General features: G+C 42.2%; 1 protein-coding gene across 1 annotated transcript in view; it reads left to right on the top strand.

The window, feature by feature from the left end:
* The first annotated feature begins 308 nt into the window (after positions 1-308).
* The window catches only part of LOC115103175 (xenotropic and polytropic retrovirus receptor 1 homolog), a 44837-nt gene continuing 30491 nt past the window's right edge, over positions 309-14654 (top strand). The window contains exons 1-2 of the mRNA XM_065005818.1: positions 309-797; positions 11103-11154. Of these exons, the coding sequence (XP_064861890.1) occupies positions 729-797; positions 11103-11154 (121 nt within the window). The 5' untranslated portion in view covers positions 309-728. The remainder of the gene's footprint in view (positions 798-11102; positions 11155-14654) is intronic.

Here is a 14654-nt window from a genome sequence, read left to right as displayed (position 1 = left end):
TGTTGGTTGCAAAACCAATGAATAGTCTAATCTCTGTTCACCTTGGTGCCAGACCTTCTTCGGGCCAATCAAGCTCTGACTCATAGTCTGTTGATAAATATACACTGCTCTAGGAGACTGATGTCCACAACGCAAATGTATGATAGGTCTAACCGTCTGGCAAGGGTTTGGACTTTAGTTTGTGAAACCAGTGGTTTAGAGTAGAAATTGTGGGGAAGGCACATGCTCTTGCCGTTTTCCAAATGAAGGGGGCGGTGAGAATTTAAAATCCACTTGCTGTTGTGTTTTCTATGAAGAGTGACGCCACAACCACGTCACTTTCTGCCCAACGATGGCGACTCAACGACCTCACAGCACAAGAGGCTAGGGGCTGTTACCTCAGAAACAATGTAGTCCAAGTAATAATCAAAGGCGAAAAAACATGTTATTATAGTGACAACGTAGCTAGTTAAGATAAAGGCGGAGAGGAGCATTTTCTTGAAGTAATGTTTCGTGGCTGTCACTCACGTTCTCCGACCATAATGTGAGACGGAGAAAAGGGGATCTTCGACCGAGCAGCACAGTCATAATCTGGATGACAAACATTGCTAAGTGGTGATTCTCTATCAAACCGGACTCGCTGGTTTTATTTTAGCTGGCTGGCTAGCTGTATGATATCCTCCATCGCAAAGAAATCTGACAACAAGTATTTCAACGTCGAAACCCCAGAGGGGAACCACTGAGGAAGGATGAAATTCACGGAGCACCTTTCGGCGCACATCACCCCTGAATGGAGAAAACAATACATCCAGTATGAGGTAAACGGCTAGCTCGCGTTAGCTAGCTAACTGCCAAGAGAGGGATACTCTTGATAGAGCTCCGTTTTTATAACACACACAGCTAGTAATCATTACTAAGTCATGTCAGTTTATCTGGAAAGCAGCTAGAAAGCAGCTAGCGAGTATAACAAATAACAGAGCATGAACTCCTAATGTTAGCGGTTAGCCGACAGTCTGCTAATATTGCTGAGGGGGGGTGCATCTAATGGGGTTTGCAGTGTGTGACAGTGAATTAACAGTTTTTTTGAGACATTGAATGTCAAGCGTTTGAGCTATTTACCGTATTTTACAAGTATTGCTTGACCTAATGTAACTCAGCGAGCCATACTAGACGTTACATTAGATGTATGGTTCATAATTCTTATTCTCTACCTTATTTTGCCAACATTACCTAGATAGAAAACTCTCTTGCAATTAAATTATACAATTCCAACCAAATAGCTAGCTTGTTTAGTAGCGTTATAACGTAACCTGTAATATAACCTGTAATACACTATTGCACACTATTACACTAAGTGCACACTATTACACTGATCCCCTAACATTCTTCAGCACGGATCAACTACAAAACCCAATGCCCCTGTTTGATGGAGATGATTGAATATACCTGCAATCTATGGAACTGGTGTGGATTGCAGCAACATAGCTCTGTAATGAACACCTGCATTTGGAGGTGATCACTGCTGCAGTCCTCAGTTCTACGCATTGCTGCTGCTTGCACCAGCACTGTCATGTTTACTGACAGTCCCCGGGCTGGGTCCAATTCAGACCGCAGGACAAATGGCTACCTTGAAAATATTTGCTGGCAACCATCCTCTCATGTATCAACACCAACAATGTCAAATTCAAGGACACTGACTTTTAATTAAAAAGCTCTGGAAAGGGTCAGCTTGATCTCTTCCAGTCTGCTGGAAAATATGTGCGCAAAATGGGTCCAGACCAGTGGTCCCTAGAGCATTTCTTTGTTATGAAGTAAGCATGCCAAATACATTTATGGCATATAGATCCAAAATAATTGTTATTGAGCTTGCATTCCTCAATGATAAACATTGTCTTTTTGAATTATGATCATGCAAGTGTGTGAAATATGGTCTAGTTGTGTCCACCATATCAGCACTCTAAAACAGCAGTGCCCCTTTCCTACTCCCCCCACATCAGCACTCTAAAACAGCAGTGCCCCTTTCCTACTCCCCCCACATCAGCACTCTAAAACGGCACCGCCCCTTTCCTACTCCCCCCACATCAGCACTCTAAAACGGCACCGCCCCTTTCCTACTCCCACACATCAGCACTCTAAAACGGCAGCGTCCCTTTCCTACTCCCCCACATTAGCACTCTAAAACGGCAGCTCCCCTTTCCTACTCCCCCACATCAGTACTCTAAAACGGCAGCGCCCCTTTCCTACTCCCCCACATCAGTACTCTAAAACGGCAGCGCCCCTTTCCTACTCCCCCACATCAGTACTCTAAAACGGCAGCGCCCCTTTCCTACTCCCCCACATCAGTACTCTAAAACGGCAGCGCCCCTTTCCTACTCCCCCACATCAGTACTCTAAAACGGCAGCGCCCCTTTCCTACTCCCCACATCAGTACTCTAAAACGGAGCCCCCTTTCCTACTCCCCCACATCAGTACTCTAAAACGGCAGCGCCCCTTTCCTACTCCCCCACATCAGTACTCCCTCTGACTGCAGTACACATAATTGAATCATTTCACATCAGTGCTGCTGAGGTTTTTTCCGTTGGATTAGCCTACTGATTAGAGATGGTCAGGGCTAGAACAGAGAGTGAATGATGGCTCTGTGGCTCTTGCGGGGTCAGTTCTCCACACAATGATTACACAATTTGTCTTTCCAGACTCCTGCCAGTTGGCTAGAATTACACAAGACATTGGGACGAAGTATCACTCGTGTATTGGTTTTCGGAAGTGTAGTCTCTTCATGTAGTGGTTTTCGGAAGTGTAGTCTCTTCATGTAGTGGTTTTCAAAATGTTTGTGAGAACATCGACCTAAGCCTGTTCATGACAACTTGTTTGTGAGATTCTGCCTAGGTGTGTGTGCGTTTATCTGTATGTGTTTGAATGTGTCCGCCCATACACATATATGCATGCATGTGTGTGAATGCATGCACGTGCCGCTCTGAGAATATATTCTAATTCCTTGTAAAGGTGTTGTATTTGGTCACTGCTCTCTCTCTCTCTCAGGTCAAGAGGATAGCTGGACTCTGCACTCAACATTCTGTATGAGCAGAGCACTGTACTGCCTAAATTAGATTCATCAGGGAAACAGGCTGAGGCTTATTGTATTCATTTGCAAGCAGCAGACATTTTATGTCTGTCATTGTACTGTTTATTCTTGTCTGAATTCATGCGGTGCATGTACATGTGTGTTTGTGTACCATGTTCATGTCTGCCTTTTATTCATGTCTGTGTGTCTGTGGTTACGGTTCTTGTTGAGAATAATTACCACTGCCTGTCTAAGTGACCTCTGTTGTTTTTGTATCTTTTACTCTTGTGGAGATGATTTTTCTGGGTCATATTCATTATGGCAAAACAGTTTGCTTCTGTAAAGTGTTTCTTATTGGATACATTCTGGTAGTCCCTTCCTGTTTCAGTAAGTTTTTTTCAGTTCGGTGCCTGAATATGACCCTGATTATGGCTTACTGTTTTCTGAGCTCAGATTGGAGACGTGCAGTGGCTAACTCACCAGTAGTTAATAGCCTAATAACCACCTACTCCTTCATCTAGGCTTGTGCGTCATATATTTAATCCTATTATACGCGTGACATGACACTCAAATACTTATATATATATATATATATATATATATTTATTTCTTTTAGCTTATTAGCCTATTTGGCAGTTGACTGCAGTGAGATTGGAGGCAGAGAATGTGTAGCCAGTTGTGGTCAGAGAAGTCACTCAACCTTCATTCTAACCAGGCTCTGTCTCGTAGGCTACTAGTGTAGCCTAACAGACACCATATCTCCACAGTCCACACTGCCTTGATTTTGTCTGGCCTTGTGTTGTTGTTTGGCCTGTATTACGGCCCTAAATGTGTAACACCCCTAGCAAGATACCACAGACCTGTGAAGGGCCAACAGGAGTACAGCGGTAGAGGAGGGAGGGGGGCTGAAGGGATAATCGCTTGCCTGTAGTGGTCTGCTTTGTTTAGGAAACTTATGCTTTAGAACCCGCTGATGAACTTAGTGTACACTCACACAGGCTCAAGCATGGGAAGTTGCCCTTTCTGTCAAGTACAAACACCATACACACACACAAACATACACAGTGGGTAGTGTGGGGAAACAAGGCCTTGGCTACACTAGTAGCACTGCGCCCTGCTGTGTAGGCTCTGTGCTGAGTATTGCATGACAGTTGGTGATCTTTGTAAGCACACCACACCATGCCATCCCTGTCTCTGTTGCTGTTATCATTCATACGATCTCTGCCACAAACGGTTTTCTGCTCCGTAAAAACACTATCTGTTCCTCACATTCACCATTTAAAACAGAGCTAGGCTAAGGAAACACTTCTGCTAGTTCGAAAGTAGTGCAAAAAAAGGGTTGATTTTAAATAAAAAAATATAAAAAATAAAACACCTGCTCACGGTTTAACCTAAGGGCTAAATTCTCCCGTGGTTTTACTTACTAGCAAAGATTTGACCGCAAAGGGTCTTCGTCAGGCCTTCTCTGTGGTTAAAAACAAAAAATAAAAAACGCTTCTAATTAAACTACTGGAGCATTTAAACAGAGGATTGTCCCATTTTATATTAGCTTGCTCTCACAGTGACAGTCCCACGATCATATCAGTGTCTTCTCTTACTGGCTGGCTGCTTGACTGGCTCAGCTCCAGGGAAGAGTAAGATACTGGTCGCGTTCCAGCCCGTCGCACTGTGCAAATTCTCACAATGCCTGGAGTAGTGTTTTAACATCTCAAGAACCACATTAATGATATAGCAGTCTTATGATATGCACAGTCCTGTGTAAAGATGGGCTGGAACGCAACCAGCGCCTCACAGAAGACCTTAGCTAACAAGCCAGCTACGCTACACCATAGACATTAAAACCAGAAGATAGTAGCGCTGACGTCATCCACATATTCCTATGGAAATGTCCCGATGGCACATGAAGCTGGAAGTATTTGAATTTGAAGCGCGCCATATTAATGATTTGAGGCTGAATGGCACCAAAAAATTGCTAAGGATCATATTGAAAGTGGCCGTAACTAGCAAAGGATCATGGTTGATGTAGTCATTTTCATCCAGCCTGAGTTATGCACAAAGAGCGTGCATGAGGGCGCAAGCCTCATCCGATTTTAGAGCTCAAAACGCCATACAGAAAAAAATGTCTATTTTACATAGGCTTTCGAGGGAAGACAATGGGATTTTGGCACCGCTAGGTTTCTACACAGTAGCGCACCAACAGAGCTCGTGACTTGACATTCCAGACCGGACACTGAGGGCCCGCACTATACACATTGCCATCAGTATTGTGTCAATGTGAAGTTCTACCTGCTACACCAGAAACCAACCAAAATCAACTATTTTCTAATTTATTTCCATTCACAAGATAGAATGAATGTGCGCGTCAGGCATAGAGAATTGAACCTCAGCAATTCTTGCACTTTGAAGCTGCCATTGGATGTGACACAATGCGGGCAACATAGCAGCTTTCATTGATTTCAAAGGAATCATTCCCTAAATGACTGATGGCAATGCCGTGCTCCGATAGATCTAATGTAGCAGGGCTATAAAATGGAGGACCATAGACTGGCCCCTTGTCTGTTGGTTCTCACTCTCACTATTTATGAGATTCTATATAGACAAGTTCCAAGGGGATAGATGCTAGGGGCCCTTTGGGCATACATTTCTAGTGTAGGTAATTTTCCCCTCATAGATAGATAGGTTGGCTAGACTTTACCCCCAATCTCTTGTCTAGACTCTAGGAACAGTATTTCTAATAGCCCCCAAAGGCTTGGATTAAGGCAGTGAAAGCTGACCCTAGGCCTTTGCCTAGGAGTAACATTTATTTGGACACTCTAGGGGCATGTTTTGGGCTCGAGAACTGAGGACGCTTGTTATTGTAGCCTGATGTTGAAGCTGTTGTTCCAAGGTGGCACGTGATGAGAGAAGGAAACAAGCATGTGAGAATGGATCTACCTACATCTTTGTTGGGAACAGTGGGGGTTTATGGTGTTGGACACACACGTTGGATAAGGATACAGTAAGTATGGAACCCTGATAAACGGCCAGCAATCATTACCGATTCATCGGTAATGATTGATTTGGGATTCCCACTGTAAGATAATACACACACAACACAAGCATGGCAACCAACTTTTAAAATGTGCTCAACTGACTTGACTAGTAAAATGAGAGCAAATTTACAACACATCTTTCATTTAGGAAATAAAAAAACAAACTACTTTGTTTTAAATTAAATTAAAAATCTTGACCTATACCAGCCATGAATGAATAACAGAAAAGCCATTGGGCTTAGTAAACATTTTTCCAGTGACTGTAGATGGCTGGGTTAAAATATGACTGCCCATTTACAACTTTAACATTTGGTGGAGGTTTTTCTTCACAAAGAGGACCAGCTCGGCTTTGTCACGAGAGTCTGTGTCTTTTTTTGTCTACAATGTGTGAAGCTGCACTGAAAAGGTGCTCACTGGCCACACTAGTACAGGGAGCACCAAGATACTTGTGAACAGCTTGTTACTTCTCCAGTATCCAAGTGGAGGGGAATAGTATCTTCTGCAAATAATGGGAAGGGGGGGGTCCTCTATTATTCTTGCATTCCAAACGTTCATTAGTCATAGATCAACATTGGCAAATGTTGGCCGATGTAGTAACAGAAAATGTAAGTAAGTGTCACTCTCACACACACTGACCAAAAAGTTATTTTGTTGGCATTTGCATATGTCCCCATTACCAGTAAAACATAATCAAAACCTATTTTCACTTACTTGCTGTGCTGTTTTGTTAATTTGGTCAGTCGTTTCATTCTCAACCTGGATTTCCTCATACATGTCAAGCAGTGAAGTTTCAGCCCTGCCTGTCTGGCCTCTTCTGTCGTGGGTCCTCTTTGGTGTGCAGTGTCACTGTGTCCGTTTCCATCCTGTCCAGCTGTGCTGTGACTAACATTTCACATAAACCCTGTTTCTTGTCTGCATCGAAGTAGCGGGTCTTGTTCCTAGCATCAAGCATGGTGGCGACACAGTAAAGAGGCTCAGAGAGAATGCCACCGAATCACTTGTTCACAGCGTCTAGTAGAGTACTTTTGCAAGTTTTGACCCCATGGTCTGTGTCGGACGTTTCGTTGAGCAAAGAGTATCACGTCTGCTGCAGACGCAGTTGATGAGCTTATTTCTCGAGTCAGTTGTTCAAATGGAGCTAGGAGTGTGTTCATGTTTTCAATGAGAGTCCACTGGTTTGTACTGATTGTTGCAGGTAACTCATAGTCCGCTGCATACACGCCAAGCACTTGTTTTTGTTCCAGCAGGCTCTCCATCATGTAAAAAGTACTGTTCCATCTGGTGGAAACGTCTTGCTTAAGCCTTTCTGTTTTCACTCCAAGCTGCTTGTAGTATTGCTTGCAGGTGGCTGTATGCTAGCTGTGAGTGTTTAACATAACCCACTATCTTCTTACCTGTTGCCACTGTCTCAGATATGCTGCGTTGGGCCAAAACATCTTTGTTCACAGCCAGTTCAAGCGTGTGTGCCATGCATGGCAAACTGGCGACTCCGCATTCTTCCAAAGCCTTTGTCATGTTATGTGCATTATCACGTAGCACAGCGTGTACTTTGTTCTTTGGGATTTTCCAAGTTTCAAACATTTTCTCAAATGCCATTGAAATGGCAGAAGCGGTATGAAAACCAGCACATTCTTGAGCATGCAATATTGCTTTCCTCAATACGAAATCCTTGTCGACCCACTGTGCTGTCAGACTCAGCATGTTCATGGGGCTCACGTCGCTGGTCCAAATGTCAGTCGTGAAGCTAATAGCAGTGACGCCCATAGCAAGTAACTCGTGGATGTGCATTTCAACAATACTGTGTAACTCCGGTAGCACAACATCTGAAAAATAGTGCCTACTTGGTAGTGTGTACTGGGGCTCAAGGTGCTTGACCAGTCGGTGAAATCCAACATCATCCACAACAGAGAATGGTTGATTGTCAAGGGCAATGAATTCCATTATCTTGGCTTTAATGGATTTCGCCTTTGAGTTGTCTCGCTGAAATGTTCTTACTCTTTCAAATGACTGCTCGACTTGAACTTGTTTAGTTGTTGGAAGTGTGCGCTTAGTTTCTTTTCTGCTTTTGTTCCAAGTAGTCGCTGAACGTCTGGGGGTGATGCACATTCAAATGAGTAATTAGGTTTGTGGTATTGAAAGATTTCACTTTCTCCCCTCGGGAAATAATAGCAGTACAAACGTTGCATATGGCCTTTCTGTTATCTTCCTTTGAAACGTCAAAATAGATCCACACAGCAGACATTGTGGGCCAAGTTAGGAATGCTGTGTTGCACATGTAGCGCTGTATTTTTCGTGGCGTCATTACGTCACCAACCTACGTTATATGAAAACAGGGGAGAAATAATCACGAGAGTGATACGGTGTTGTATTCTCAATTCAACTTTTAGTTCAAACATTTCACAAAAGTAACACATTACAAAACAACAGAAAACCCATTATACAAATAACACAGCAAAATAGCTTATTAACAACGCACATGTTCATTCACAATCGACATAAGATGGCAGCTACTCTCAGTACGATGCTATTCTTCACTTCAACCGAGCAGGGCTAATATTACTCTCTGCAAACTTAACTCTAACTTCCTCAAGACGTTACTAAGACACACCTTAAACACTCTTGACATGTTAGCGAGTTATAACATTTAAATTACTATTTTTATCATCAATAAAGTACCTGAAAACAGGGGAGAAATAATCACGAGAGTGATACGGTGTTGTATTCTCAATTCAACTTTTAGTTCAATGAGAAAAGACCGTGATTTTACCCAGGAATATGGGTGGAGACCAGAGCAATTGATCTCCGGCCCATAGATTAAGAGCATTTCGTAGATCACAGATTAACACTTTTAGGCACCACAAAATAAAGTAATCAATATAACGTTTACACATTACTCTCACAATTGTACCCTTTGACAGATTTTAACTTTAACACAATTATATGAATGTTATCAATCTCTATCAACTAATACTGAATGCATCTTTTTAACCTTAGATGTTTTAAGATCCTCACATACTATGAACTTACTAATACTTTTTAATGTATAACAGGCTATGAATATTTCCTTTAACCTGTCACATATACACTTCAGCTTTGACATCGGTTTTCGACATCGGCGTTAAACTAGACATCGGGCCGTTGTCAATGTCGTCATTTTTGTCTAATATTGTCCGATTCTGATATTCTCACCGATATATCATGCATCCCTATTACCAATGTGTTATCTTCCAGGACACTAGACTTCTTTCCCAATCATTTGTTAATTTCTCTTCATTCTTTGCTCTTGTTTGTAAATCTACTGAATCCACTCATTCATCAGAGCATGACTGACCTTGACCATGCAGCTCTATTGGCACTGAGGACTTTCATTGTCCTCAGACTCGCTTGCTTTTCCACAATAATAAGTGACTTCTTGTTCTCTACTCTGGGGCACAGAGAGCGACTGTATAGCAGGGGTAGGCAACTAAATTCAGCAGAGGCTGGATGGTCGGGGGGCTGGAAAATAATAATAATAATTTGTGCAGTGCAAATTAACCACAACTAATCCCAATGAGTTGTATTTGAAAATAAAAATAATTTCATTCCTTGATTACATTGAGATGATCACATTGTGGGAATACTTGGCAACAGATTTCCTAAACTAATACATTTGAGCTGAATTCATGGTAATTTGTCATCATGTAGTAACCAAAAAGGTGTTAAACAAATCAAAATATATTTTGTATTCTTTAAAGTAGCCACCCTTTGCCATGATGGCAGCTTTGCACACTCTTGGCATTCTCTCAAGGACAGCCAGGATGGAACACTTACCCCCTTTCACCCTTCTTCTCTATTGTTATATTTACACACACCCCCGAATATCATGACCTGTTTTATCCCTCAACTTTCTGCTGCTTCCTCTGGCTGGCTGGCTGTCCTGTCTGGCCTTCTGTCTGTCTGTATACCAACATGCTGAAAGAGTATTGTACAGTGTAGCTTCCCTTATAGGTTGGAAACTATGAAACGTCTGCCTGGCCGCCTGCTTGCTCCTGGGCAGAAATTCCCTGGCTGTTTTAGCTAGTCAGTGGTACAATAATCTGGGTGCCCATGTTAAAGAGGGGCTGAACTCACTGATTTGGCTTGGCTTTTTAGCTTGCCTATTAAGAAATGCAAGAAGCCATGTATAGTACTAATGGGTGAAATCAATAGTTAACATATCAGGATACTATTTTTGACAATATACTGTATATTAATATTATTTTTGACCATATTGGAATATTATGTTTGTGCTAGCTGTCCGTACCTGCGCTGAAACTCTAGTAATTGTCCTTCTAGAACTTGTTCTCCATCTGCTTTTATGTGGTGAGCCAACATGTTTTTACCACTTTTATTTCCATGACTGATCAAAACAACTTTTTCCCCTCTTGTCTCTCAGCAGCAGGCATGGTGACGAATATATGTTTGGAACATTGAATCGCTATGAAATCGCAGTATCGCTTCGCAATACATATAGAATCGTGAGAATTGCAATACATGTCGTATCAGCACCTAAGTATCGTGATAATATCATATCCTGAGGTCTCTGGCAATTCCCATCCCTGGCGTATAAAGGTCCAGCAACCCAAATGTTGAATGTTCGAATCACATCATGGAGAACTTTAGCATTTTAGCTAATTAGTAACTTTGCAACTACTTAATACTTAGCTAGAATGTTACCCAACCCTTAACCTTAAACCCAGGCCTAGCTAACATTAGCGCTAGATTAGAGCAAATACTGGAAGTATATCCCTTTTAAGCAGTGGCAGCTGCTGACTCATACACTACACTACATCATGTGCTGCTCTACCACATTGAGCTGTTGGCTTACATGTGTGTGAATACTTGGTGTATTGCTGCATTATTGAAGGAGTCCAAGTGTCGAAACACAAGTGATGTTGCGTCGAACACAACACAATGTCTGCAGTTCATTTTATAAATGTGTCATCCCATTAGTTAGGTCAGTGACTTTATTTTTTACCCCTTTCTCTTGTTTTTCTCTCTTTGCTCTGCAGGCTTTCAAGGATATGCTGTATTCTGCCCAGGACCAGGCTCCCTCTATCGAAGGTAAAATAAGATGTGTGTGTGTGTGTACGTACGTGCATTCTGCACACTATTAGGGCCTGTCACCCCCCCACATCTCCCCAATTCTACTATTACAGTGGGGCAAAAAAGTATTTAGTCAGCCACCAATTGTGCAAGTTCTCCCACTTAAAAAGATGAGAGGCCTGTAATTTTCATCATAGGTACACTTCAACTATGACAGACAAAATGAGAAGGAAAAAAAATCCAGAAAATCACATTGTAGGATTTCTTTATGAATTTATTTGCAAATTATGGTGGAAAATAAGTATTTGGTCAATAACAAAAGTTTATCTCAATACTTTGTTATATACCCTTTGTTGGCAATGACAGAGGTCAAACGTTTTCTGTAAGTCTTCACAAGGTTTTCACACACTGTTGCTGGTATTTTGGCCCATTCCTCCATGCAGATCTCCTCTAGAGCAGTGATGTTTTGGGGCTGTTGCTGGGCAACACGGACTTTCAACTCCCTCCAAAGATTTTCTATGGGGTTGAGATCTGGAGACTGGCTAGGCCAATCCAGGACCTTGAAATGCTTCTTACGAAGCCACTCCTTCGTTGCCCGGGCGGTGTGTTTGGGATCATTGTCATGCTGAAAGACCCAGCCACGTTTCATCTTCAATGCCCTTGCTGATGGAAGGAGGTTTTCACTCAAAATCTCACGATACATGGCCCCATTCATTCTTTCCTTTACACGGATCAGTCGTCCTGGTCCCTTTGCAGAAAAACAGCCCCAAAGTATGATGTTTCCACCCCCATGCTTCACAGTAGGTATGGTGTTCTTTGGATGCAACTCAGCATTCTTTGTCCTCCAAACACGAGTTTCATTATATTTTGGTTTCATCTGACCATATAACATTCTCCCAAACTTCTTCTGGATCATCCAAATGCTCTCTAGCAAACTTCAGACGGGCCTGGACATGTACTGGCTTAAGCAGGGGGACACGTCTGGCACTGCAGGATTTGAGTCCCTGACTGCGTAGTGTGTTACTGATGGTAGGCTTTGTTACTTTGGTCCCAGCTCTCTGCAGGTCATTCACTAGGTCCCCCCGTGTGGTTCTGGGATTTTTGCTCACCCTTCTTGTGATCATTTTGACCCCACAGGGTGAGATCTTGCGTGGAGCCCCAGATCGAGGGAGATTATCAGTGGTCTTGTATGTCTTCCATTTCCTAATAATTGCTCCCACAGTTGATTTCTTCAAAACAAGCTGCTTACCTATTGCAGATTCAGTCTTCCCAGCCTGGTGCAGGTCTACAATTTTGTTTCTGGTGTCCTTTGACAGCTCTTTGGTCTTGGCCATAGTGGAGTTTGGAGTGTGACTGTTTGAGGTTGTGGACAGGTGTCTTTTATACTGATAACAAGTTCAAACAGGTGCCATTAATACAGGTAACAAGTGGAGGACAGAGGAGCCTCTTAAAGAAGAAGTTACAGGTCTGTGAGAGCCAGAAATCTTGCTTGTTTGTAGGTGACCAAATACTTATTTTCCACCATAATTTGCAAATAAATTCATTAAAAATCCTACAATGTGATTTTTCTTCTCATTTTGTCTGTCATAGTTGAAGTGTACCTATGAAGAAAATTACAGGCCTCTCAGCTTTTTAAGTGGGAGAACTTGCACAATTGGTGGCTGACTAAATACTTTTTTGCCCCACTGTAGCTAACCCTTAGCCTTTCAGTATCAAACTAATTCTGCAGAAATCAATGCAAGAACAAAGTCAATCCTCTAGGAGAGATGAGCAAGTGAAAAAAACTGAGAAAGAGCGAGAGGAGGAAAAGAGTGTTGAGCTTGGGAGAGAAAGCGACGTGCACAATAATCACATCTCATCAAATACCCCTCCCTCTAAATGAAGCTTCTGGCCATCAGTCTTTGGTCTAACAGCGAGGAGAATGACAATGCATTGCTCATGCCTTTTTCTAGTGTCGCTGGCTACGTCATAGCCGCTTTCAGTTTCATTTGAAGGCTGATCTGTTTCTACAGCGGGATTCTCAGTGAAACACCTCGTGTTCCTTTTAAGAGTTCCCTGTGGTGTTTCTTTATGGCATTGTGTGCTTGGAGACTGAATCCAACTTGTTACGTTTGACTAGCAACAGAGGCTACTCATTTACATTACATTTACATTTACATTTAAGTCATTTAGCAGACGCTCTTATCCAGAGTGACTTACAAATTGGTGCATTCACCTTATGACATCCAGTGGAACAGCCACTTTACAATAGTGCATCTAAATCTTTTAAGGGGGGGGGGGGGGGGTGAGAAGGATTACTTTATCCTATCCTAGGTATTCCTTAAAGAGGTGGGAACTGCAGTATAGACATATATAGGTGGAGGATTGTATAGTGTAGCTATGCTCATTAGGGTAGCAACCCTCAGATGAGCCTGAAGTTAGACAGGTGCTAGGCAAAGTTGGAAGGATCTCAAGCAGACATGTAGGTGGAGGATTGTACAGGGTAGCTTCTCTCAAAAGAGAATGGGTTTACTAAACCTGTGTATATCTCTGTATCAGACCTGGGTTCAAATACAATTTTAAAACATTTCAAATACGTTAGTCACCTACCTGGCACTCCAGACAGGCGAAAGCAAACGCTCAAAGTATTTGAAACGGTTCAAATATTATGTGTGTGTGCGATAGATAGATAGATATGAGCCTGACTGATATGGGATTTTTGATTCCGATACTGATTTTAGGAGGCGAAAGTTAACGATATATCTGCCGATACATGTTTTTTAACAGGTGGAATGAAAAACAGACCTTTTTTTTCACAAATTGTGCTCCAAAGGATTAACAGATACTCTAAATTATGATTTCGTAACTAAATATAAAAATGTACATTATTTAAGAACATTTGTTCTTAAATTGGTTTACATGATAACCACCAAAAAGCAACTATACAGTGCATTCGGAAAGTATTCAGACCCCTTGACTTTTTCCACATTTTGTTACATTAGTTTTATTTTTTTATATATTTTTTTCCCCCTCATTAATCTACACACAATACCCTACAATGACAAATCAAAAACAGGTTTAAAAAAATAAAATATAAAACTGAAATATCACATTTACATATGTATTCAGACCCTTTGCTCAGTATTTTGTTGAAGCACCTTTGACAGTGATTACAGCCTTGATGCTACAAGCTTGGCACACCTGTATTTGGGAGTTTCTCCCATTCTTCTCTGCAGATCCTCTCAAGCTCTCAGGTTGGATGGGGAGTGTTACTGCACAGTTCTTTTCGGGTCTCCAGATATGTTTGATTGGGTTCAAGTCCAGGCTGTGGCTGGGCCACTCAAGGACATTCAGAGACTTGTCCCGAAGCCACTCCTGTGTTGTTTTGTCTGTGTGCTTAGGTTTGTTGTCCTGTTGGAAGGTGAACCTTCACCCCAGTCTGAGGTCTTGAGAGCTCTGGAGCAGATTTTCATCAAGGAAATCTCTCTACTTTGCTCCGTTCATCTTTCCCTCGATCCTGACGAGACTCCCAGTCCCTG

The sequence above is a fragment of the Oncorhynchus nerka genome, linkage group LG20, assembly GCF_034236695.1.
Source record: "Oncorhynchus nerka isolate Pitt River linkage group LG20, Oner_Uvic_2.0, whole genome shotgun sequence".
NCBI classification, from domain to species: Eukaryota; Metazoa; Chordata; class Actinopteri; order Salmoniformes; family Salmonidae; genus Oncorhynchus; species Oncorhynchus nerka.
Note: the sequence above shows the minus strand (reverse complement) of the source record. Positions and strands in the feature narration are given on the sequence as shown.